This window comes from Eumetopias jubatus, unplaced genomic scaffold, assembly GCF_037043125.1.
Source record: "Eumetopias jubatus isolate StellerSeaLion01/CBP00866 unplaced genomic scaffold, mEumJub1_p1.0 scaffold_4, whole genome shotgun sequence".
Lineage (NCBI taxonomy): Eukaryota > Metazoa > Chordata > Mammalia > Carnivora > Otariidae > Eumetopias > Eumetopias jubatus.
The window spans coordinates 89,093,122-89,120,494 of record NW_028274810.1 but is presented as its reverse complement, the minus strand read 5'-3'; the positions used below and the strand labels follow the sequence as shown (position 1 = coordinate 89,120,494).

General features: G+C 43.5%; 1 protein-coding gene across 2 annotated transcripts in view; it reads right to left on the bottom strand.

Moving 5' to 3' along the window:
* The window catches only part of STPG1 (sperm tail PG-rich repeat containing 1), a 40,528-nt gene extending 14,597 nt beyond the window's left edge, over positions 1 to 25,931 (bottom strand). Inside the window, exons 1-5 of one of the 2 annotated variants that reach the window (XM_088023028.1) lie at positions 25,859 to 25,931; positions 18,490 to 18,608; positions 8,832 to 8,933; positions 4,234 to 4,404; positions 969 to 1,025 (exon numbers count right to left, since the gene is read on the bottom strand). In XM_088023028.1, coding sequence (XP_087879154.1) covers positions 969 to 1,025; positions 4,234 to 4,404; positions 8,832 to 8,933; positions 18,490 to 18,608; positions 25,859 to 25,931 — 522 coding nt within the window. The remainder of the gene's footprint in view (positions 1 to 968; positions 1,026 to 4,233; positions 4,405 to 8,831; positions 8,934 to 18,489; positions 18,609 to 25,858) is intronic. The other variant, XM_028113586.2, reaches the window with a different exon arrangement.
* Positions 25,932 to 27,373: the final 1,442 nt, after the last annotated feature.

The following is a 27,373-nucleotide window of genomic DNA, read 5'->3' as shown; positions in this document are numbered from 1 at the left end:
TTGTGTCTGCCACACATGGGGCGTGATGCTGCACAGGTTGTTCAGTTTCTCTGAACTTGAGTTTCCTCAGCTGTAAAACGGATCAGGTAACCCCTGCTCTAGTTGATGCAGTGAGGGTGACAACAGTCAAGAGACATCACCTATAGAAAAGTGTCTTTTTCAAGTCCGTGACACCGCAAATGCGCATTGTTTTCCTTATTTTTTTCTACGACTTTTATTCCTTTCAGGATGCTGAGTCCTACACATCGCCATCCTGAGTCCTTACCGTTCAAACAGCCCTCCTATGAACGCAGGATTTGGGGCACACAAGGCCATCAGGTAATTTAAGATTACGATCAGATCTGTAACACTCCCTTGTCTCGACTTTTCTGGACAGACCAGAAATTAAGAATTTTGACTGATCCACACAATATACAGCATGTTCAGCACTCTGAAAATAATAGGAGAGAGGAAAAAAAAAAAAAAAAAGAACCCTGAGATCATCCCTCTACTATATGTGAATCATAAATATTTTAAATGCCAATTTGCCGTCAGTCCCCTGTATTCATTAGATAAAGATGCAATAAAAATCGTAAATGTAGTGACTGGGAATATTTACTGAATGAGTGAAACTATTTGCTGGGGCCAGGATGGTTTGATTTTTCTGAGATACTCCTTTGTGGGGAAAAAAAAAAAAAAGTTTCTCAAGAAATGCAGATGGCATTTTGATTTTGTGTTTACAAAGGTGGAGGAATTTAGCTTTTCCCAGGGTCCTAATGGCTAGAATGCATGCAGGGAGGGCAAACAAAAACATCAGATGGGGCAGGCTAATTACTGAACAGAGGGACAGGAACCGGGTTGCCGGAGAGGAAGTAATAACACGGTATGGAGAAAAAGGATTCTAATAGAGAGGTGAGGGATCGAGGTAAGCAAAGGCAAAGAAAAGCCCTAACAGACCTCGCCTGTGGTGTGGCTAACAGGATTATCACATTTCTGCTTCTTGCCAGTTGACTCAACCATTGTTCTCCAGGTCTGAGAAAAGCCTCCTGTAGACAAAACACGATTTCAGCCTTATTCCTCATCCAGACAGAAGAACAACTGAAAGAGGGAGCATTTTTGTATACTCCGAGTGTGTGTCACTGGAAGATTTCACCATTAGATGAGGAAAACAGTCAGCTAGCTTCATTGGCAGGTTGGGGGGAAAAAAATGAAGCAGGTTTACTGTATCACCAGGGGAAAAAAAAAAATCCAAGATACAGCTGAGTAGAAAATGCACGTGTACCGTGGACAGCATAATCCTAATACTGGAGGTAGGGTTGGGGGAGGAAGAGACCATGAAAGAAACTGCGCCTATTTTTGATGGTGGTTTGCTTTAGAGGGCAGAATTGTAAGAGAATTCTGCTTTTCTAGTTCAGGGCTTTCTAAAATACTTGAATATATTTAATGAAGAGCATGAATTATTTTCACAGTCACATTAAAACTATAATCAACAAAAACCATGCACTTAAAATTGATCCATTGGCAGAAGGTCTGAGCCCTGACTTGGGAAACGGTCTTTTCTAGATTAACGACTGTACATGATGAGAGTAATTCCTTCAACGTCATGAGCATTTACTGCAAGTGTACCATATACCAGGACCTGCGGGGGGTGCTGGAGATGCGAAGCTGGGTGAAGGAGTGCACAGTGGGTTGCAGAGGCAGATGCCTGAAACACTAACCCCCTCTCTCTCGGGAATGGCAAAGGTGCAATGGCCAAGAACATTATCAATTTCTTGGACCAGGCCTTGACCTCTCTCCTGTTAGTATAACAGCCTCCTAACTGGTTTTTCAAAATCTACTCTTCACCCAAATAGTGGTCCATTCTCCATACAGCTGCGGGCGGGAGCTTTTTTAATAAAGTACATCAGATGATGTCTCTCCCTCAAAGGCTTCCCGCAGGGAACCAAATTAAAGATCCCTCCCAGGGTTTTTAGGGGCCTGAACGAACTAGCCCCTGCCTATCTCTCTGGCTTCGCCTTTTTCCCTCTCCTCCTAGCTAATGCTACTCCAGCTACCTTCTTGTAGTTCCTCAAGGTTCAGCTGCTTGCTGTCCCAGGACCTTTGCACATGCTTTTCCCTCAATTCTGGCTCTTCCTTCAATTCTCAGGTCTCGGCCCCAGAGCCTTCTCTGACCACCCAGTCTAAAATACATGATGCTATCAACCCCCCATATTCTCCACATATTCTGTCTCTCAGGGTCCAACTATTTGTCTGCCTCAAAGCTGGCCACAGTTTGTAATTATTTTGTTTGCCTGTTTACTAGTTTTGTCATGCGCTCCCTGCTGGAATCTAAGCTGTATCACTGGTGTAGCACAGAGTAGCCACAGATTCCCTGAAGGGAGACCCAGCAGGGCCGGAACATGCTGACCGATCACTCTCCAGCTGTATACCCCAGCCATCTACCTGCGCTCACTGATATGCAAACGGTCCCTTTGAGCAGGGTAACTTTGGGCAATTCCCTTCCCCTCCCTGAGCATCAGCTTTCTCTTCTGTAAATTGAAAAAAGAGATAACCTACTTCATGGATTCTTGTGAATATTAAATGAGATGAATACATAATGCTTAGAACAGTACATAGGCCTGGAATAGTACTTCATCATCATCATCATTATTATTATTTTCAGACTCTGATTATCCCAGGGGAAGACTATCTAGAGTTGTTCTAATATAGTAGCCACTGGCTCTCGAGCACTAGGGACATGGCTGATCCAAATTAAGATGTGCTGAAAGTATAAAATACACACTGGGTTGTAAAGATAGATGGAAAGAATGTAAAACATTAGTTATTTTTATTTATAATTATGTGTATAATTATTATAAATAAAAAGTATAATTAATAATTTTATATTGATTAGACATTGAAATTAGATCTTGAATATACTGGGTTAAATAACGTATATTCTTAAGATTGCTTTTACCTGTTCCTTTTTACTTTCAAATGTGGCTACTGGGAAGATTTAAAGATTTTATTTATTTTTGCGAAAGAGAGAGAGAGAATGAGCGTGAGCTGGGGGAAGGGCAGAGGGAGAAGCAGACTCCCTGCCGAGCAGGGAGCCCGATGCAGAACTCAAACCCAGGACCCCGGGATCATGACCCGAGCAGAAGGCAGATGCTTAACAGACGGAGCCACCCAGGCGCCCAAGATTTAAATGATATATGTTGCTCCTGTTATATTTCTTTTGGACAGTGCCAGCCTAGCAGGCGCATTCATCATTTTGAGCACATTATAATTGATTGGATCAATCACGGAAGATCAGCAGGGCTTTTGTAGTCAGAAAAATAAATATTATTTATAAGTATTATAAAAGAAAAAGGAAATTAAAAATGAAGTACTCTAAGACCAAAATATCTTGCAATATATCATAATCATATTAATACCTTATATACAATTAATTTCTTATGTATTTTAGAGTGTTTCCACATGTACTGTCTCATTTGGTTCTTATAATAACCCTATAGGGTGAGTATAATTGATTCCATTTTACAACTGAGGCTCAAGAGGTAACATGACTTCCCCAAAGACAGCTCTGCGGATCTCCACGGATGGTAGAGTCCTTATCCGCCAGGGGCTGGGCTAAGCACTCAGCTCAGATGACCTAATTTAACATTTGCATTAACACAATGAAGCAGACACATTTCTCCATTTTGCAGATCGATAACCTGAGTCCTGAAAGCTGAAGGGACATGCCCAGAGCCACACAGTTAGAAAGTGGCAGAGTTGACATTTGAACCTGATTTCATCTCTTAACCATTAATCATACCGTTCTGCCTCCATGACTACAAAGTGATTGTAATTGGTGGAGCATTACTGTGAAAAACCCAGTTTCTGATATGGAAATGTGGAAACTTACTTTCCCTATAAAAACCTAAGAAGTAAATGGAAAGCGACTGCAGATAATATGGGAAATAAGAATTGTTACAGATGAGAATACTGTCCCAGAAAGTTTCTGTGGTAGGAGTGATTACAGTATTTTCCAGGGCGTGGTCTTCCCACTGCTTCCCACTGACCTCCGTGCTGCTCACATTTTTCTCCAGGTTGTGCAAATTCTCCATAAAGCCTTGCGTGCAGCCTCCTCTACCCACTGGACAGTCAACAAACGCTAACTGGTTTATCAATTGCCTTCGAATGCTATTTCCCAAAGCATTCCCCGCCTTCATTCATTTTAGGAAAGCATTCATTCAGTATATATTTAACAAGCACACGCAACGTTCTTACATTGTACTGGTTTGGTGCAGGAGTTTCAAATTTGAGGACTTTTGCAAAGCTTGGCAACTGGAACATGCTGGAACAGGAATTACTGAAGTCTTTCTTTGAGACAAAACGTGATGGGATAGTGTATGCGTTAGCTGCAGGGTATTTAGAAATGATGGTGTCCAATCGGGCGCACTGCAAGGAGAAAGTCAAAGGAATCAGCACCCTCACATCATCATCTCTTGGCTCCACAAGACAGATGTCAAAGGAATGGTGCCCAGCACTAGGTCTGAAAGCATTGTGTGAAAGCTGAAACTCCAGCAGGTAACAATGATAAACTGACCTCGGGCTTTGAGGATTTGCTCTTTGAGAACACAAGTTCTGACCTGTTTTAACTTCTGTAAACTAACTCAAATTATTCATCTTACATTTGGGACTTGGCAAAAATAATTTTGCCATAAATGCTTTGCCACCCAATCCCGTTTCAGGCCACTTACCCTTGACTCATCAGCTGTTGGGTAATTTATATGATGGGAAGCTTTAGACTTTCTTCCTCCAGCCAAGGCTTTCCTTCTGAGTAAAACTTCACATCTTGTTTCTAAGATTAAGTAATCTGAATTGCTTAAATAAGTTTGCTTCTAATGTCTTAAAGGCACAAGGGTCGATGGGGCTTGCTGTCCACCCATGCTTCCTACCTTCCACCTAATTGCTGATTTCTTTTTTTAGATTTATTTAGTTATTTGAAAGAGAGAGAGAGCATGAGCAAGCAGGGGGAGGGGGAGAGGGAGAGGGAGAAGCAGGTTCCCTGCTAAGCAGGGAGCCTGACATGGGCTCAACCCCAGGACCCCAAGATCACGACCTGAGCCGAAGGCAGATACTTAACCAACTGAGCCACCCAGGTGCCCCCTAACTGCTGATTACATAGAACCCTACAATTTTTTTTTCTCTTTCAGTAAGACCAATCCTACTCCTTCCTGGAAGCCAAAATAAACTATTTTCAGTTAAAAAAAAAAAAAAAAAACCCAACAAACAAGCAGAATCAATGTTTGCCAAATGAAAAGGGGCAAAAGCCATAGAAACTAGGTGATAACATCACTTTACCTTAGGATAGTATGGCAAGTATTGGAGTCTGATAAAACAAACAAATTCTCATTATTTTATGGTTAAAAGCTTGGGAACATCGCCCTGGGTTTCCTCAGCTGGATAGGGGTCAACAACTACACAAGCACGGAAAGCAGGTGAGACTGTGGGAAGGCATTAACCCTCACCCTCACCAACTCCTCACCCCGTGCTCGGTGGTAATGGTTCTCAACATCGGGCGCCTGGGTGGCTCAGTTGGTTAAGCGACTGCCTTCGGCTCAGGTCATGATCCTGGGAGTCCCTGGATCGAGTCCCGCATCGGGCTCCCTGCTCAGCGGGGAGTCTGCTTCTCCCTCTGACCCTCTTCCCTCTCGTGCTCTCTATCTCTCATTCTCTCTCTCTTTCAAATAAATAAAAATAAAATCTTAAAAAAAAAAATGGTTCTCAACATCTAGTCTATGGACCACTGATGGTATACGGGTAGATGTGCTCCCAGCGGCAAACATGTTCTTGTCCAGAGTCTAACCTGGGTTCAAGTCCCATGTCAGCCTTCTCCTAATTATCAGGATTCATTGATGTTCCCAGAAGTAAGATCACCCCAGCCCTCTATGCGCTTTGCCTTTGCATTATGGGCAATAGTTAACTGAGTGCTTTTCATGGGCTGTTGTGTTTAATCCTCTTGAAAAACCTGGGGAGTGGATATTATGATTATCATCTGCTAGCTGAGGGGTGGAACCAACATTATTACCAGTCAGCCCCCACTATGTGATATAGATTAGATATCCCATTCTAAAGAGGAAAAGTCAAAAGGAAAAAAGCAATACATGTTTTCATTTACAAGAGGAGCGGCTGATGAATGACTGTGGGATGTCCTAGTTCAAGGAGAATCACTACCCTCTCTCTCTCTCTGCTGCCCAATGGGATCTTTCCTTTTCACTTCCACAGAAGAAGGGTCACCACCCCCGGTGGTCCCATTTGTGGCATGTCTACCCTGACTCACCCAACAGATGAGGCAAGCACGTTTTTCTAAAGCACTATTTCCCGAAGTGTTCCCTGGCATACCAGTTCTATAAGTTAGTGTTGGTGGTGGCAGCAGGAAGAGAGTTCCAGAGCCAAATAAACTTGAGAAGCCTCATAGTGTGTTCCCATGTTGAAGATTCATGATACACACCATCATATTAAGTACCCTGAGAAGTCCTACCATAAACAAACCCAACTTGACTTACCCAGCCTTCCTGAAACTTAACTAGATCATAAAATCTTTTTGGCCTAGAATACCTATGAACATACTTATAGGGAAAAAATTGTTCTAATTGTTCATTTGAAGCCAAGTTTCATAAAGCATTATGATAGAATTTGTCTCAGAATATAGCTGAAGTAACACTAACCCATACAACCCTCCCCACCCCTTGACTTTCTTTTAATTGCCAGGCCTGTGGGCTCCAATCTGGCTGCATGCTGGCATTTGTGAACCTCTCTCCAGCACCTACTGATTTTTCCAGAACCACTCCAGTCACCATGCAAATAGAGAAAGGCCATGAAAGTCTCCTCCCACCTGCCTAATTTAACCTTCCGTCAGCCTCATGAATAATCCTGGAGCAAAGATTTAGAATATATTAACGCAGCTCTTTAAATTATTTGGACTTAGCGAGATGACGGGTCCTCTCCAAAGGCTGGGTGTAGGGGTTCCAATAGTCATCAGGAAGTTTCTAGAATTTATTGATCCACAGAGTTTTTTGGTCAGCCTCACCTACAATCACACTCCTCCTGGCTCTACCAGGGTCAGTCAGGCAGCTCTTTCTCTGACGAGGTCTACTTTTCATACCCTCAGAGTCCTCAGATCCAGAAATGGAAGAGGTGCCAAATGTGAAAGTCACTAAGCGGGGGAAAGGCATGAAATTCACATCGGTGCAGGGAGGAAGTAGGTAAGATGTCGGGTCTCTTAACAGATCTACATCGGCCACTGCAGGCTGGTTACAGGAACTTAAATGTCTATAAATATAAATTCCCATCCATCAAAGCAGGGAGGGAAAGGCTGCACAACTCCATGTCTGTTTCCTTTTGGGTTTGGTCTGAATTTTTTAAGGACCTGACAGGCCTGATTAGATTCCGTAATACTCGGACTTTCCCCTGAGCCTCTTCTCCAGATGGCCCAGCCTCATCGTTTGGAAAGTTACCGCGCACAAAGCCTAGTAGGGAATTGCTCGTGCGCTCTCATTCCGTCCCTTCTTTGGGACCAAGCAGAAATGGGCAGTGCCCCTCTACGGCCAAGAATTTCTCAGAGAGAAAACCTAGGAGGTGCCAGGAGGTCTTGTTTGTGACTCAGGTGGTAACACTCATAATATTTAACGTGTTTACAATAGTCTGCCGTTTCAAAGAGCATTTCATTCATTGCGATTTGCCCAGTGCCTCCAGGGAGTCTCCACTTTTATGAGGTAACCGGGACACAGAAGGGTGACGTGCTTGAGGCCACATCGAGAATCCTCTGCTGAGTCAGGCTTAGGTCTTAAGTCTTGTCTCCTGTGCCAAGACTTCGTGAGATGGCACTTCTATTGCCGATTGCTTTCAGGTCCCTTTATTTGCAGGGCTTGGGGCAGAAAACGAGGCAGAGGCATAGCTGTTCCGTGAGCTCACCGGGGGCATGGTTGACTTCCATGTCTCCGCCGATGGGGAGCTAGCTCCAAAGTCAGCTCTGCCAAAATCAAATTCCAGTAAGTGGCTATATTCAGCGTGTCTTAAATGGATCCTTTGTGTGGTGTTTTGTTTTGTTTTGAAATCAGTTCCAGTGTCAGGCATTATAATACAATTTTGCAAGGGATTATTATAATTTTTAAAGGGACAGAGGGCATATGTGTTTTGTTGATGCTAGTTTGGGTTTGCCTTCTTTTTCACTTTCCTACCTCAGCTAATCTTAACCCCAGTTTGAGCCTTTTCCCTTGCTATATCTCTTCTTCTTGCCAATTTATAGATACTCAAATTAAGAACAAAAGAAAAAATCCTTGCCCAAGTCTAGTCAGGGACATTGGCACTTCATATAGCTCCTTGATTCTCAGAGCCATCCACAAAGATAAAGACCCACATCTTACAAAGAAGGGAAGTAGGGAGGGGAAGAAGATCACTCCACGTCAGCCTGTTGCCTGCTTTCTTTTTGCTCCCAGAAGATTTCTCAATAATTTGAAGAACCCAATTAGACGAAGTGGTGTAATACATCCTATTAGGGTGAGAACTTTTCCCTGGTGCCTAAAAATCTCAGGAAAACATCTGCCTAGTCCACTCCATGATGACAAAATTGATGTGGATGATCAGGTTCTAAATATCCTTCCAGCCTCTCTTCTCACTTTGGCAATGTGTAGCAGTGGGGGCATAATGACTTAAAGACACAGGCTCTAATTTACCTGCATGACACCTGAGGCAGCAGTTACTCTCCTAATTAGAACCACAGCCTTTGGGGAGAAGGGACCAGCTGTCCAATACATGTTTATGCAATGGACGGAGGAAATTACTGATCCACTAGTGGCCTTACTCAAGGAAGGGGTTCTCACCACAGAGGGAAAAGTGCACGTCCCTTTCTTAGACAACGAAGCACTGTTGAACACTGGAGATTGGTGAATGACGTTGTAGAACCCCGGACCTGGGATGCTATCCTGAAAGGAAGAGAATGGGGTGTCATCGGGGTACATTCATTTCCACCGTACTTTTCCACAAGCTTTATATCCACTAACGCTCAGCCTCACGGTAATCCTCCAGGCTAGGCATCACCACCACTTCATGGGTGATAGATAGTCTGCCTCCGGCATTGCCTAGCCTGCCCGCTCACTGTCTCGGTTACCAAGTGCTGGGGGTTGGAATTCCAGCCTGGGTCTGGGACCCCCAAAGCCCTGGCTCGCTCCACCATGCCGTCCTGCATTCCAGAAGAATGCTGTTGTTTTTTTCATGCCATTAGAGAAATGAGCACAAGATGGGATGCTCAGTGTGGCTGATATGCAAGTCAGTGTGTGCTGATTGGGGAAGCCAAGCCCAAGGTGAGGGAACGATGACAGATTTCACGTTAACCGCACCCACCTGACTCAGCTTCCTCACCAACCTTTCAGAAGAGAAATCAAGGAGTGTTTCTGTTTATAAAGCAAAATGAAACAAAAACAACCTTCATCCCAAACAAGACCATGTCTAATTCTCAAACAAAAAGAGGCAGGCTCATGGGGCTCAAATGCTAAACGATGCAGGTATGATAGGAATAAACAGAAGCTTGATTTTGAAGCTCATTTCTGCTTTTGTAGTTAATCGAGCTTTCATCTCATTTCCCATGCTAGTTACCAAGGGGAAGTATATGGTGACAGAAGTTGGCCAAGCAAGTGGCATGAAGTGACAAGGATGCTCCACTCTTGAGAGTTTACTGGGTGTCTACTTGATGCCATGAGCTTTTTAAAGGTTGCTTCACTTAGTCCTCCGACGAGGAAGGGGTTATTGTCCCCATTTTACAGATGGAGACACTGAGGCCAGGGGAGATGAATTTTCCCAATATCCCACTGCCATAAGTGGCAGTACCTGAATTCAGTGCTAAGGACATGATAAACACAAACTCTCTGCAATGGGGGTGTTATCAAATCTCTCCAACCTCTGCCCCCGAGGGTCATCCTGCCTCCACCATCCCTACTACGTTCCTCAGGGCAGAAAGAAAGCCTAAGGTGCCACCAGGGCCTTCTGGGACTTTCCAGTCTGGCCTGAGCAGTGTCTGATTATGGTTTAATATAGGGGATAGAGCCATCAGTGAGATTAACAGCTTCCTCTGTGCTGAATTTTAAACGCAGTGGATTCTTTGAGCGTTGCTCAAAGCGGGTGGGTGCAGGGCACTGACTCCCACTTTGTAGGTGATGATGATCTCAGGTGCACAGAGCGGGGACTGATCACCAGGGAGAATGGGGCAGACCATGAGATGGGCGGCAGAACCAGGGGTGCACCAGCGCCCTAGGCCAGGTTCCGAGGACATCAGCACATGGGAGCAGATTCAAGGAGCTACAGGGAAACCCAGGAGAGATTTTTCTAGGGGGCTGTTCGTGGGGCTAGCATTTATTTATTGAGTGGCCGCTCACTGTGTGCTAGGCACTGTTCTGAGTACTTTACATGCAGCAACTCATTTAATCCCCATTTTAATTAATTAATTAACTATTAATTAATTAATTTTAAAGGACTTTATTTATTTGACAGAAAGACAGCACAAGCAGGGGAGCGAGTGGGAGAGGGAGAAGCAGACTTCCTGCTGAGCGCAGAGCTGGATGTGGGGCTCCATCTCAGGACCCAGAGATCATGACCTGAGCCAAAGGCAGACGCCTAACCCACTGAGCCACCCAGGCATCCCTTAATCCCCATTTCATTTTATTTTATTTATTTATTTTTAAAGATTTTATTTATTTATTTGAGAGAGAGAGCACAAACTGGGGGAGGGGCAGAGGGAGAAGGAGACTCTCCACTGAGCAAGGAGCCCAATGTGGGGCTTGATCCCAGGATCCTGGGACCATGATCTGAGCCGAAGGCAGACACTTAACCGACTGAGCCACCCAGGCGTCCTTTAATCCCCATTTTAAAGACGGGAAGACAGGGCCAAAAGAGATAAAGCCCAAGGTCACATGGCTAGTAACTGTCAGGGCCAGAATTTGAACCCAGGTGGTCTTAGTACAAAGCCTACTCTTTTTTTTTAATTGAGATATAATTGACACATAACATTATATTAGTTTTGTGTGTACTGCATGATTCGATATTTGTACATGCTAGAAAGTGATCGCCACAGTAAATCCAGTTAACACCTGTCACCATACACAGTTGCAGCATTTTTGCCTTCTGATGAGAACTTTTAAGATCTACTCTCTTAGCAACTCCCAAAATGCAATCCAGCATCACTAACTGGTCACCATGCTGTACGTCACATCCCCCTGACTTATTTGATAACTAGAAGTTTCTGCCTTCTGATTCCCTTCACCCATTTTGCCCCACCACCACCAAACATACAGAGTCTACTCTTACCCACTAAACCAAATTGATTTTCAAATGAGAATGTGTAAGATAAAAAAGAAACCCCACAGAGTTTTGAATCAGGAAATTTTCGTCTCAGTGCTGTGACTAGCTAAGTGACCTGGAGCAAGTCATGTCACTGGGCCTCAGTTTCTTCATTTGTAAATGAAAGACATCGGACTCAATGCCTTTGGGTGCCTCTTAGCTTCGCAAGAGCCCCTAAATCAAGGGGGAGCTGAAGCAGGACACATCACCATGACTCTCCCAGGTTTAAACAGTGAACAAGGAAGACGTGCACCTCTGGCTTCCAGTCCCCTCACACACTCAACACGGCCATCAGCTCACACACATTTTCTGGACACCTGCATGTGCCTGAGGAGCTAGAGTTGCCCAATAAAATACAAGGCGTGCAAGGCTGCTCCCTCCCACCCTGCCCAGTTAAATTTGAATTTCAGATAAACCGTGAAAAGCTATTTGAGTGTAAGTATGTCCCATGCAATATTTGGGCCATACTTATACTAAAATAGTTGTTTGTCATTTATCTGAAATTCTAAATTAACTGGAAGTCCTGTGTTCTTTTGCTAAATCCAGCAACCCCACTGGACCTTGATCACATTTTAATTTCGCTGTGTCGCAAACTGGTTTGAGTCCAGGCCAAATATGAAGAGGGCTGGCACCTCTTAGCCTGGAGGGAGAGAGGGCTGCCTGTTGAGATGTCCAGGCAGCAGTATGTCAGAGCTGGCCCATGGATGGCAGCTTGAGAGGGTGACTGTTAGAATGGCAGAGATTTTGCTAGTGGTAGCTTGAAAGCAAGGTGGGAGTATTTACACCCCAGAAATTGGCAAACGCTATAAATCAGAACTTTCCTTTGTGGAGGGGAGAGCTGGTTTACCAGCACACCACTACCTTCACACAACATGCAGGTAGGTTTCTAAGCTCCTCGGAGGGAAACCTCCAACTGCAGAGCCTTCAGGACTTCTCCTGCAACTGCTAGACAGGCTGGTGAATGGCTGGCTGGGAGGGCAATAAAAATCCAGACCTTTCACCTCTGGGATAACAGTTCCGATGACTAACCTTTTGTGACTTTGTGAGTTTAGGCCTCTCAGTGCAGATCCCAGGAAGAAGAACCCAGGTGATTGCACCTGGGGTGAACTTAGCCACCCTTGGTTTCTTGGCCAAGACCACCCCAGAGGGCAAAAACCAATAAACCAGCAAAGCAAAAATGGGTGTGGGGAGGGAGAAGGGAAAAGAACGATTTAACTGAGCTCTACAGCCCGCCTGCCCAGTGCCCAGAGGATGATGTGGATGCCATACTGTTGTCTCCCGGGCCTGCCCTACCGTGTGAGGATTAAATGAATCGATACACAGTGCCAGTGTGTGGCTGCTACTCTTGGCATTGCCTGCAATGGAGCCAAACCTTCCCATGGGGGTTAAAGACCTTGAGACGGGGACTGACCAAGGGAGGACTGGCCGATGTGCTCCCACCCCTCGACCCAACACGCATCTGGGTGACATTTGGTTGAAATGCACTTTGAGAGCCCTTTTGAAAGATTAGAGTCCCAAATGGCAGCCCCTGCAGGTGCCAAGGGTGGAACAAAGGTCTACGTTTACTTGATCCTGGGATAGGTTAGATAGGTAATTGAAGAGGAGGCAACAGGGAACAGGGCATGTATCTCCTCCCCCCAGATATGTCCATGGGTTATAGGAAGCCTGGCATCCACTGGCTTGGAGCCAGGTACATAGCCTGACTTTTCTAGTTCTGATTTCAGAAATTCTGTCCAATTAATACTCTCAAATCAATGGTTTGTCAAACTGTTTCTTGGCTTGGGAAATGTCGTCTCTGTTGGATCGTTGGCTAAAGACCCCACTAGAGCTGCCTTTTGACTCTTCAAAGATAGTCCACCTTGCTTTGGTTTCTTTTGGGGGCTGGTGAGCTGGCATTTCTCAGGAGTGCACAAGAAGAATGACAACTGGGGGTCTGCTGAAGGGCTTAGAAGTATCTAACAGAAGGCGGACATGTCTGAGATGGAAGCAGAGGCTTGTGCTGTGGTTAATCCACCGGTAAAACCACACAGGGATTTAGGGCCCTTGAGGGAACAATTTCTTCTTACAAATGCCTCTAGTCTTAAGGTCTCAGGACAATGTGTCCATCGACCCTGTTGCCTTCCTTGAAGCCAGAAAGCTTTTACTCAGGTTGACGTGGCCAAAGTGATGAGGACTGCACAGTGGGAGATCTGGCATCTGCCCCCAGGGCACGTCCCCTCCCCAGACCTCAGGCCCCTCATCTGTGAACCTGCAGGGAGGCACGTGGGGGTGTCGAGATCTGTGGTGTTCAGACCACATTCCTGTTGTCCACCAGAGAGCCCAGGAAAGGGGGCTGGAGTTGGCAGCAGCTTTGAGCAGTCTTTACCTGGCCCACCAGTGGCCTTCAGCATGAGACACTGTCACAGAAAGGGCCCTTCTGCGGAGCCCAGGGATTCCAGGCCGCTGAAGCCCTTCTGGTTCAACCTGTCTGACTCTAAGATGTGCCCCTTGTAAGACGCCCTTCCCCCTTCTTGCCTTCCCTCCTTCCCTGCCTCACCCCACATCTATTTCTGTCCGGCATCAAGTTTCCGCACCTCTGGTCACGGCTGAAAAGGGAGAGAGGCAGCGAGCATACTCCACACGAGAAAACACCACTGTTTTGTTCAGAATGCGGGAGGGTGTCAGCAGTGAAAGGTCCCTGGGAGCCCGAAGGGAGCAAGCAGGGAAACGGGATGAGGTCTCTTGAAGAGACTGTTTCTTTGTTCCTCAGATAAGTTTGGGGGAGCCAAGGCAGCAGGACACCGGCCACCTGACAGATGAAAACGGGCACCAGCTGTTTGCACACAGCTGGCGCAGCAGGCTGGGCTGGAAACACAGACAAGAGAAGTCAAACCCGCATTTTTGAAGCATTGGTTACTGTGGGTATTGTCCCTGAGAGCACACCTGCTTCTCTTTTTCAGAGCCCTCCTCTTGCTCAAATCTGATGTCAGCTTATTAGCAGCCCCTGGAAGTCCCGAGTGGCATATCGGCAAGAACTCAACCCAACAAACATATGCGGAAGGCCACGGCGGACCAGAGCCCAGGCTAAGGCGCAAGGATGCAGCACGACCTGTTAGCAGCTCACATGTTCCAGGAATGGGATGGAGGGTCCCGGCGTGCACACCTACTACCATCAGGCCAAGCAGAAGGTGCCTGGGGGCACGAGAGTGGCTGTCAGAGCACAGAGGAGGGTGTCCCTGCTTCCGTCCCCAGGAGACACGGGGAACGGTGTCTGGAACCAGAAGCTGCCGCCTGCGTCCTTCAGGTTCTGCCTCACCCTGGCTGTGCAAGTCACTCAACCCTCTTTGTGTCTCTGGGTCATTATGTGAAAAGCGGAGATAATGATGAGACTCAGCTCACAGGGTTATTATGGGGATTAAATGAGTTAATAAATGCAAAAGTCTTCGAGGGGTGCCTGGCATGCCGTCAGTGCCAGCCAAGTGTTTATTTCCAGGAACAGGGACTGCAGACTCCTTAGGAAGGCGTGCTGGTGACCCACAGGGCGACGTCTGGCTTCCAGAGCAAAAAGGTCAGGCAGAGCCCGTTGTGGTTCAAACACACAGCTGAGTGCACACTTGGGCTAATTATCCCCTGAACATGGTGGCCCCTGCAAACTGAACTTCCTTTCACTTAAATCTCCTTGACATGTAAAATATCCCTGGTTCAGTGCCTTGTCACATTAGTGAGTGAAACAGTATTAATTTTATTTCATCACAAATTAAACATGGGCCTGCTTACCATTTGGAAAGGTGGATTTACTCTCAAGCTACATATAAAAATTAATATGTATTTTTAAACTGTGCCCATCTAGAGAATACAGTGCCCTATGCTACCAGCATTCATTCATTTGAGCCTGGAAGGGGTAAGTCAGGTTTAGAATCATGGAACGGTAATCCCCGGCAAGGGCCTAACTATTATAACATCCTTGCTCTCAAAATGATGTGAAGACATCATTAGTGTTACATGGCTTGGAAAGCAGTGACCACCATCCAGAAAGGAATTGGAAACAGGGTGGTGGAGGAAGAAAACGTCCATCGGGTTCCTGGGCTCTGTTCCGTCCCAGATGAGGCATGTCTCTTCATGCACACGGAGTCACCAGCACATCTGTAAATAATCATAAGTTGTGCAGGGAAGCAGACTTCATTTCTAGCAGCGCAAATTGCCAGTCAAGATGCCGAGCTCTGTGAAGGACTCTTTGTACCCAGGACTCGGCGTTGTATGGGGCACGTGAGCTGGGCAGTGTTTCCCCACAACGTTAGACCCATAAGGTGAGTGCACATTTCCCAAGACACCAGTTCTCTGTGTTAAAGATGTTAAATGGGTCACAGAACTAATATGAGGATACAACCAAATTATGAGATCAGGCACAGGGTGTGGACGATTAATGTTCTAAGAAGGGTGGTGAAACACCAGAGTTTTAAAATCTGTTTTTAATTTGTATTGCCTCACTAAATTATTGGGTGATGTTAAACAACATCTTTAACTTCTCAATGTCCGCTTCCCTCAAGAAAAATGAGAATAATGAGCATGGGACGAGAATATTTTTTTTCTCCTTTTATAGCTTCAAGAACCTAAAAAATTATATAGTCCAAATCTTCCTTATGTTTCAGATGAGGAAACTGAAGCTCAGAAAAGCCAAGCGATGGGGGCGCCTGGGTGGCTCAGTCGTTAAGCATCTGCCTTCGGCTCAGGTCATGATCCCGGGGTCCTGGGATGGAGCCCCGCATCGGGCTCCCTGCTCGGCGGGAAGCCTGCTTCTCCCTCTCCCACTCCCCCTGCTTGTGTTCCCTCTCTGTCTCTGTCTCTCTCTGTCAAATAAATAAATAAAATCTTAAAAAAAAAAAAAAGAAAAGCCAAGTGACCAGTCTAAAGGCACAGAGCTCTTTAAGGGGGCAGAACGCAGGGAAACTGATTTACGGATCCCATGCTCTTGCCACAAAATTATTTACATACTTATTTACAGAAGGCTTTCAAGTACTTAAAACTTCCACATTGTCAAACCAACGTGGCTCCATTTGGAAAGTGCGAATCAGATTTCTGAACGATTTTTTTCTATATTTGATGCTGCCTGTAGCTTTGGCAGGTTGCCACCTTGGTTCCTTCAGCGAAAACTTTTCTGAAGAGCAATACTAGCTGGAAAGCTACCTCGAAACACTGGCCCATTCGGTTTCTGGATTTGAGTCGTCAGAACTAGATCATGTAGGATGGTGCCTACGCTCATTGCTTGACATCTTTCCCTCTCTTGAGCTTGGGCTGTTTTGCTGAGGTCTATTCAGAAACATACGTGCTGACTTTCATAAATCAAATGTGTGGCTTCACAGGCCACAAAAGGGGGTGTGGCAGTGTGTGGAAAGAACACGAGGCTTTGGAGTGAGCTAGACCTGGGTTTGAGGTCTAATTCTTTCCATGTTGATTCAGCAAATATTCATGTAGGGCCTCTTATATGCCAAGCCCTGTGCTGTATGACCTTGGGTGGGTCATTTAACTTTCCTAAGCCTCAATTTCCTCTCCTATTAAATTAAGATAATAAACCCTTCCTTTCAGCATTGTTCTGAGGATTAGAGATATGGTCTAAAAATGACTGCACACATAGAAGCCATCAGTAAATGGTGGCTGCTATTATTTTTATTGGAATTGCAAGTGTTCCAGAGATGGAAAATATATTATCACGGGCTTGACAAATAAGACACCAAACAGAAGAGACAGAGAGACAGAGGGGCAGTTAAAACACACAGAAACTAGGGGGAGAAGAGAGAAAACTCCTGAACAAATACCTTATTTATCATCTTTGGGAAAAACCGTCAAGTAATTAAAAGTGGGGGGGGGGCGCCTGGGTGGCTCAGTTGGTTAAACCGCTGCCTTCGGCTCAGGTCATGATCCCAGGGTCCTGGGATCGAGCCCCACATCGGGCTCCCTGCTCACGCAGGAAGCCTGCTTCTCCCTCTGCCTGCCACTCCCGCTGCTTGTGCTCTCTCCCTCTCTCTCTCTCTCCCTCTCTCTCTCTCTCTCTCTCTCTCTTTCTCTCGCTATCTCTCTCTGTGTGTCAAATAAATAAATAAAATCTTTAAAAAAATTTTTTTTAAATAAAAAAATAAATGTGTGTGTGCGTGTGCACATACACATACTATATTCTTTATTATTTGCTTTCTTAGAATCCTAAAATGTTAGAAGTGAAAGGAACTTAAGCATTCTCTTGTTCAGCATTCTTGTTTACAAAGCAGGAACAGGCCTAGGGGCAAAGGGGCTTGCTGAGCAACCGCCCCAAGTCCTTCCTGACTCACTTGCCTTCAAAATCTACATCTCCTCCTTCCCTCTCCGCCATCTTGGCAAGGTTATGGGATCAAAAACGTTTTCAGAATGCAGCAAAAGGTAGCTGAAGATGATGACTCCTTCAAAAAAATGTTATTCTAAAGATCTTGGTTAAATGAATGAAGGAATGAAGAATTTTAAAGACTCTATGGACGTCTGTGAGGTGCTTCAGCCCCCTGCTGGTGAAAGAGGAGAAGGTTAGACCCTTGGGCCTTTAGCCAATGAAATCCCAAGCTGCCTGAGGACCAGGAGCCAAGCAGAATTTTCCAGATGGAAGAGGAAAAGGGACATAGAAATATGTGGGGAAGAGGGTGAGGATGGAGGAAAAACAGGAACAGTAATAATACACTGTTAAAGGAAGTTTTTTAAAAGAGGAGGGCCTTCATCACAAAGGCAATTTTAATTTGACTCTTTTATTTTTACTAGTATGTTATTTGAAGAAAACCTCATTATTTCCTCTCCTGTCAGAAGGAGTGAAGCTGGGGGAGACGGGAGAGAAAAGGATTTTTACCTTTTACTTCATATACCTGCAATTTTTGAATTTTATATTTTTATAAGAAATTTTAAAATACATTTCTTCTTAAAACTTTGTTGGGGGTTCAATGTGGCACCGGAAGTCCAGACACTGTTGTTCTCCCTGAATTTAATACCTTCCCAACTCATTCTTAAAACTCAGAGCACTGGATTCTAGAGGAGGCTGTGGCTCCTTGGGTGACACTGCCCTCTATTGGTCACAGGGGCAACAGCACCAGCCCAACTGGTGCGCCTGTCTGCCGACGCTCAAACCCAAACTAAAAGAGACTCTTAAGACGATGTCATTACCTTTTTATAATAAAATCTCTTCGCTTGACTATTGAATCCCTTTTTCTCTGATTCCGGAATTGTTGAAGTCTGACTTTTAAAAGGGATGGAGGATTGCGTTGGATATGCAGCAGTAAAACCTACCCAACAAAAACAAAATGAAAATTAGCCCAGAGAACTGACAAATGTAGCAAACAAAGAGCACTTTAAAGTTTTATTTTGTTTTATCTTGTTATTTTTTTAAGACTTTATTTTTAACTAATCGCCACACACAACCTGGGGCTTGAACTCACAACCCCAAGATCAAGAGTCTCATGCTCTACCAACTGAGCCAGCCAGGCAGCCCTTAAAGTTTTATTTTTTTTAAGATTTTACTTATTTATTTAACAGAGAATTAGAGCCAGAGAGCACAAGTGGAGGGAAGCTACCTGCACAAAAGCAACCCTCTTGAGGAAGACAACCAGAAAAATAAGATTTTTAAAAAACCACTCTGGATAATTGAACTTCCATTTCCAACCAAAACGGGACTGGATTTGCCCTCCTAGCTGTGGAAATAGAAGTTAAACATGGACAAAATATATGAAACAATGGTTTTCCGGGCAGTGGGCATCAAGCCACAAAGGATGGGGATCCCTGAGAAATGGGAAGCAAATGGGTCAGCAGTAAGATTGCCCCCAGCTTACGGCCTGGAGAATTTTCCAGGCCACAGCCCAGGAAGGAGGAATCCAGGCAGTCCTCTTGAGTTGAGGAAATGAATCGGGAAGCCCAGAAAGACCAGTCTTCTCGAGTTCACAAAGCCGAGAACCAGAGTAGAGAGCAACACAGAGAAAGAGTTCTGGAGACCTGCACGGGGTTCCCCTCAGGTAGTTTCCTAAGTATTGATCAGGATACACACATGACAACACTACCCAAGGTTGGGGAAAAAAATCAACTGAAAGAATTAAGTGAACAATAACACCTGAACACAGGTACAGGAATAGCCCCTATTCCCACAAATCAGAATGGAAAGCTTTATAATTCCTAGAACATAGAGTATGCAGAGAGTTTTGCCTCACAAATAGAGCAAAATTACCCCTAGACTAAATGCTGCTGCCCGGGTTCCAGATAATAACACTTAACAGCCAGACTTGAAAAAATCCACCTGTTTCCAAGTAACTTAACTGCAGAAAAAAAGCACAAGAATTTGCAGGACTACAAAAGGATCCAGCACCCAACAAATAAAATGAAAAATATATGGTGTTCAATTAAGAATTAATAGGCACGCAAAGATGAAAAAATGCAATTCGTAACGAGGAAAAGATAAACAATCAATCAAAACCAAAATTTAATTCATAAAAACAGGCAGCAGGTGAGATTTGGCCAAAGGCCAAAGTTTGCCAACTCTTGCTCTAAAGCAGCCACTAAGAAAACACTGCAAAAAGTTATTCCTTTTTCTTTTAGAGTAATGTCTACACCCAACATGGGGCTCAAACTCACAACCCCGAGATTAAGAGTTGCATGCTCCACCCACTAAAGCAAGCCAGGTGCCAACAAAGGGGATAAAACAGAAATAAAAACAAAAAATAGAAAATAGAAACAAAAAAAAAATACTCAATGCAAAATATGACAGAAAAAGTAAAAATGGAACAGATGGGGCAAAGAGCAAACAAGCCGCAAGATGCTAAACTTAAACCTACACAACAAGAGTCACATTAAATTTCAAAAAAAAATCCCAATCAAAAGACAGGTGGTCAAAAGGGATAAGAAAGAAAGACCTAACTATATGCTGCCTACAAGAAATATACTTTAGGGGCGCCTGGGTGGCTCAGTTGGTTAAGGGTCTGACTCTTGATTTTGGCTCAGGTCATGACCTCAGAGTCCTGGGATCAAGCCCAGCATTAGGCTCTGCGCTCAGTGCAGAGTCGGCTCGTCCCTCCCCCTCTGCTCCTCCCCCCACTTGCACGCTCTCTCTCTAAAATAAATAAAATCTTGGGCTCCTGGGTGGCTCCTGGGTGGCGCCTGGGTGGCTCAGTCGTTAGGCGTCTGCCTTCGGCTCAGGTCATGATCCCAGGGTCCTGGGTTTGAGCCCCATCTCAGGCTCCCTGCTCAGCCGGAAGCCTGCTTCTCCCTCTCCCACTCCCCCTGCTTGTATTCCTGCTCTCACTGTCTCTGTCTCTGTCAGATAAATAAATAAAATCTTAAAAAATAATAAAATAAAATCTTAAAATATATATATGTATATACTTTAAATATATCCCAGAAATAGGTTAAAAATAAAAGAATGGGAAAAGATACACTATGTTAACACTAATCAGAAGAAAGCTAGATATTAATATCAGGCAAAGCAGATTTCAGAGTAAAAAATATTACCTGCAATAAAGAGGGTCATTTCATAATCAAATAGGGGTCAATTCTTCAAGAGAATATAACAGGCCTAAATGCTGATACACCCAATTGCAAGAAATACAAAATACATGAAGTAAAAACTGACAGTACTACCAGAAGAAATAGAATATTCCACAATTATAGTCAGATTTAAAAGTTCCTCCCTCAATAATTTAAATAAGTAGATAGAAGATCAGTAAAGATCAGTAAAGATACACAAGACTTGAGGGCGCCTGGCTTAAAAACAAAATTAAAAAAAAAGATATATGACTCGAACAATACTGTTACCTAACTTGACCTAATTGACATTTATAGAACACTCTACCTATCAATTTTTTATAATCTATCCCAGAAGATTGAAGAGGATAAGACATTTCCCAATCCATTCCAGGAGGCCAGCATCACCCTAATACCAAAATGAGACAGAGTCATGGTGGGCAGGGGAGAACCACTACAGATCAATAACCCTCATAAACACACATGCAGAAATTCTTAGAAAAATTTTAGTAAATTAAATCTAACAGTATACAAAAAAAAAAAATACATCATGACCAAGTGGAGTTGATCTCAGTAATGCAAAGGTAGGTTAACGTCTGAAAGTCAATGTCATTCACTATATTGATCAACTGAAAAAGAGAAAATCATATGATCATCTCAGTAGATGCAGAATGGAATCACGTAGCATGTATTCTTTTTTGTCTGGCTTCTTTCATTCAGCATAATTATTTTGAGATTCATCCATGCTGTTGAAGTACCAATGCTTCATTGATTTTATTGCTGAGTAGTATTTCATTGTATAGAAATGTGACAATCATTAATCCACTGCTGATGGAAATTTGAGTTGTTGCCAGTTTGGGGATATTACAAATAAAAGCTGTTATTTACATTCCAATACAAGTCTTCTGAGTGGACATACATTTTCATTATGTATGTGTGTATATATATATATATATACACACACACATATATATGTATATAAATATAATATTCATATTATACATTACCCATTTCTCTTGGGTAAATACTCGGGAGTGGGATGGCTGGATCAAATGTTTAACTTTTTTGTTTTTTTTTTTAAGATCCTATTTATTTGAGAGAGAGAGTGTGCACAAGCAAGGGGAGCAGCAGAGGGAGAAGCAGGCTCCCCAATGAGTAGGAAGCCCAACGCAGGACTTGGACCTGAGCCAAAGGCAGACGATTAACTGACTGAGCCACCCAGGTGCCCTCAAATGTTTAACTTTTAAAAAGAAACTGCTAAACTCTTTCCCGAAGTTGTGCCTTTGTACGTCTCCACTATTAGTGTATGAGAGTTACTATTCCTTCACATCCTCATCCACAATGAGCAGGCTTCTTCATTTCAGCCATCCCATGGGCTGTGTAGTAGGATCTCATTGTGGTTCCCATTTGTAATTTCCTAATGACTAATGATCTGAGCATCTCTTCATATGCTATTTCCCATCTGCATATCTTTTTTTGGTGAAGTATCTGTTGAGTAGATACAGAAAGCATTTCATAAAATCTAATGTCTTTTTAGGATAAAGAAAAAAAAAACCTAGCCAACTAGGAATAGAAGCAAATTTCCTTAATCTGATAAAAGCTATCTATGCTAAAGCCTATAGCAAACACAATACTGAATAGTGAAACATTAAAAGCTTTCTCCTGAGATAGATAAACCAGGAGACTGTTGTCACTCTTCTTAATACTGTCCCAAAGGACTCCAACCAGTACAAGAGTCAAGAAAAATAAATAAAAATGTATGGATCAGAAAGGAAGAAATAAAGCTGTCATTATCCACAGATGACAAGATTATACATGGAAAAATTTGAGGAGAATCTATACACAACCTATGAGGGGTAATCACTGAATCAATCAATCTAGGTCGCTAGAATCAAGGTCAATATACAAAAGTCAATTTGTTTTATTTCTATATTAGGATACAATTAGAAAAGGATATTAAAATATTACCATTTGTAACAGCATAAAAATCAAATGCCCAGACATAAAGAAGATACACATGATCTTTACATAGAGATCTGTAAAACGTTTTTGAGAAAAATTAAGAAGATCTAAATAAAAGAAATGCACATGGATGGGAGAACTCAATATTGTAGAGATGTAAATTATCCCTAAATTCATTGCTAGAATCAATGCAATCCAAACCAAAATGACAGTATGGATTTTTATCTTTAGGACATTAATGAGTTGATTCTAAAATTTACATGGAAATGCAATGGGGCCAAGAATCATCAAGATAAGGTACAAAGTTGAAAGATTTCTACTAGTAGATTCAAGACTCGTTATAAAGTTACAGTAATTAGGGGCACCTGGGTGGCTCAGTTGGTTAAGCAACTGCTTTCGGCTCAGGTCATGATCCTGGAGTCCAGGAATCAAGTCCCACAGCGGAGCTCCCTGCTCAGCGGGGAGTCTGCTTCTCCCTCTGACCCTCCCCCCCTCATGCTCGCTCTCTCTCAAATAAATAAATAAAACATTTAAAAAAATAAAGTTACAGTAATTAAGACAGTGTAGTATTTGAAAAAAAAAAAGTGTAGTATTTGACCTGAATAAAGAATCCAGAAGTAGCCCTGCATATACATGGACACTTGATTTATAACAAAGGCAGATCTGCAGAATAGTAGAAAAAGAATGGCCTTTCAATAAATGAGTTTCTAGAAGAAATTATTTGGGGCTAGGCAAAGATTTCTCAAATAGGACAGACACACACTAAAAAGGAAAGGATGGATAAATTGGGCTATATTAAAATTAATACCTTCTGTTGCTTAGCACACCATTAAGAATGGAAAGGAAAGTCACAGACTGAAAGAAGGTATTTACTCTCCCTGTAGCTGACAAATTGACTCATTTCTAGAATGGTTTAAAGAACTCTTGGGGTGCCTGGGTGGCTCAGTCATTAAGTGTCTGCCTCGGGCTCAGGTCGTGATCCCAGGGTCCTGGAATCGAGCCCCCCATCAGGCTCCCTGCTCGGTGGGAAGCCTGCTTCTCCCTCTCCCACTCCCCCTGCTTGTGTTCCCTCTCTCGCTGTGTCTCTCTCTGTCAAATAAATAAAATCTTTATAAAAAAATCCAATAAAATTAAGGGCAAAAAACTTGAACAATCACTGCTCCAAAGAGAATATTCTAAAGGTCAACCAACGTATGAAAAATTGCTCAATCTCATCGATCAAAGAGCAATGCAAATTAAAACCATTGTGTGCAAAAGATGCCAGTGATGATGTGGAGCAATTGGAATTCTCATACGTTGCTTGTAAAGAAGTAAAATTGGCAAAAGTGCTTTGGAAAAATGGCGGTATCCACCAAGCTGATCATAAACACATCCTAGGACCCATCGATTCTACTCTGAGGTATTGATGATATACATACATTACACGTATGTCCCCAAAACATGTACGAGCCTAGTTAGAAGAACTTTTATTCATAGTAGCCCCAAACTGGAAACAACCCAAATGTCCTTCAATAGTAGAATGGATAAATTGTGCTGTATTCAAACAGAGAAAAACTTAATAGCAACAAAAACAAACTATTCACTGATATATGAAACATGAAGCTAAATGTTCATATTGTATGATTCCAATTTATCTAAAGTTCAAAAACAGAGTAGGGGCTCCCGCATGGCTCAGTGGGTTAAGCATCTGGCTCTTGATTTAGGCTCAGATCATGATCTCGGGGTCATGAGATCAAGCTCGCCCCCACCCCCACGGGCTCCAAGCTCAATGGGGAGTCGGCTTGGGATTCTCTCTCCCTCTGTCCCTCCCTCCCCACCGTGCAGGTGCACTCTGTCTCTGTCTCTCTAAAATAAATAAATAAATCTTTTTTAAAAAAAGTTCAACAGGCTAAAGTAATTAATGATATTAGAAGTCAGGATAGCTGTGGTATTTATTTTCACAGAGAAGGGGTAGCGACAAGACAGGGCTTTTGGGATACTGCTGTGATTCTATTTTCTTGGTCTGAGAGAGTGATTCTATCAGTTGTATTTTCATTGTGAATATTCATTAAGCTGTATAATTATGATTTGTGTACTTTTTCTGAATGCTTCAATTTTTAAAAGTATTAAAGAGCACAAAATCGAAGGATGGGAGGAAGAAAGAAAGGTCCGGCTCTGGGTTGGAGAGTAGCAGGGACTCTAGAAGTGTACCAGAGAGGGGGAAATACCCCAAAAGAAAGAAAAAGTGGTGGAGTAAGGATCTTGGAATGAGGTTTCCAGCCCCAGTAAGGATTCCGAAAGCCCAGGTGTGGTCCAGAATTAGCGCATACCAACAAAACCAAAGGGAGTCTGGGGGCTGGGACAGTAGAGCTCTCCCCCATGTGGATGGATGACCAATGACCCGAGTGCTCCTTCCCCTCCCCCACGCAGCCATCACACCACCTCTTTCTACTGAGAAGGATCCAAAAGTTGAAACAAGGAGGACATAGGGTTTGTACACATAATGGCTGGAGTTCAACTTGCCACCCAACCCAGCAGCGTGGGGGGCTTGCATTAATTTTAGGAATCAAGAAAGTAAGATCTCTTTACACACCTAAGTGTGAGGACTGAGATTCTTACCAGATACCTAGAAATAACAAGTGTGGGGAATAGACTTCTTCCTACTTCCCCTCTCATCCTTTCTTTTCAGTTTCTTCCCAGTCATCACCCTAGAAGCAGTGAGGAGCCACCAAAGCCATCTATCTGGTATGTCTTAAGGATGGCCTTATGGGTATGACGCAGAATTTACAATATTCCTCTAAAATGTGTTCTTATGTGCCAAAAAGTACATATGTCAAGAGTTCTCAGGACGCCTGGGTGGCTCAGTCAGTTAAAGCGTCTGCCTTCGGCTCAGGTCATGATCTCAGGGTTCTGGGATGGAGCCCCAAGTCCTGCTTCCTGCTCAGCGGGGAGCCTGCTTCTCCCTCTCCCTCTGCCCCTCCCCCCCACTCATGTTCTTTCTCTCTCTCTCAAATAAATAAGTAAAATCTTAAAAAAAATAAGAGTTCTCTCCTCCCCTCAAAGATATCTGTTAATAAATTCACAAGACCTTTCTGTAATTTGTTGGCATGGCTGGAACATTTTTTGTCAGGGTGTTGGTCTTTGTGTGTCGAGTTAACCATCTTAGCAAAGTTCTGTGACATGTTCCATTTGTTTGATGAAAAACTCTACAACATGTTCTTCTAAGTACCTGGAACAGCAAAATACAGCATTTGTAGGGACCATCTCACGTTCTCGTTAACTATGTTGATTGGGTTCTGTTCTATCTGCAGAACAGACTGAGCAATCTTCTGGGTAGAGGCTGGGATTTACCTAGTCCTATGACCCTAACTCCCAAGCACATTGCACTGCCTGTAATAGGAATTCTGTAAGTGTTCATTGTTGATGTTGCTTACAGAGTTACTGAATTTTATAAATGTATCCTTATCAAGATAATTGACATACAATATAATTCATTGGTTCTAAGTGTACAATTTTAGTTTTGGTGAATGTTTACAATTGTGTCAAATACCATCACAATTCACACACAAATACAGCCATCATCCCAAAGGGTTTCCTGTGTTTCTTTGCCTTCAATACCCTCCCAACCATGGCATCTAACAACTACTGCTTTGTTTTCTGTCCCAACAATTGCCTTTTCTAGAATGTCATATATATATAATCATACAGTATGTACCGTTCTGTAACTTTTTTCACACAAAGCTTTTAAGATTCTTCCACATCGATGTGTGTAGCAATAGGTTGTTCCAATTGCTATACATCCTGACCAACACTTGTTTGATAAGTTTTATTCACTTTAGGCATTCTAGTGGTTGAATGGTAGTATCTCACTGTCATGGTCATCACCAATCAGTCCAATACTTGAGGAGAACCTTCTTCCTATCCCTGAACTTTATCTGTGCAGGTCCCTCCTCTGTGGCATTCTTCCCTATAGATCCCAACCTCTCTGGGCTCCCCGAACTCTGATTTCTATCTCCCCAACCCAGAAAGCTGGACTTTGTTTGGGTCCCCTCTCCCTGAACGGTGGCCTGGAAACTGCCCCCAGCAGGAAGCTCGGGTAACTGCAGGGCTCGCCTTGTTTTTCCTTTCTGAGGAAATGCCAAACCAAGCTATCTTATGTCTAAAACCAGTTGCTTCATGGGAGTCTGGGTTTTAGTTGTTAACAGCAGGAGCAGGATTCAGTTTCCATAGCAGTTAATCTTTCATGGACAGATGAGTTCTATTTCGCCCATCTTTTTTTCCTCAAGCACTCACGTCATTTATTGACAAAGGAAGGACTGAACGAATGATGGCGTGCTCTACCAATCCTTTCCACCTTCAGTGTTTGTTCCTCACTTGACTCTCTCACAGCGGCAATGCTCAAGCTTCTCTGCATAACACTCTATACTGAAATTTTAATATTTACGAGAGTTATTGGCAACACACTCCAAGAAGCTGAGAGATTCAAAGCACCAGAAATCAATAATGCTCACAGCAACACCGCCACTCCAGTATAAAAATGTCTTTTAGGATCTATAAAAGCACCCACCCTTCCCTTACCACCCTACAGTGCTGTGTTGTTGTC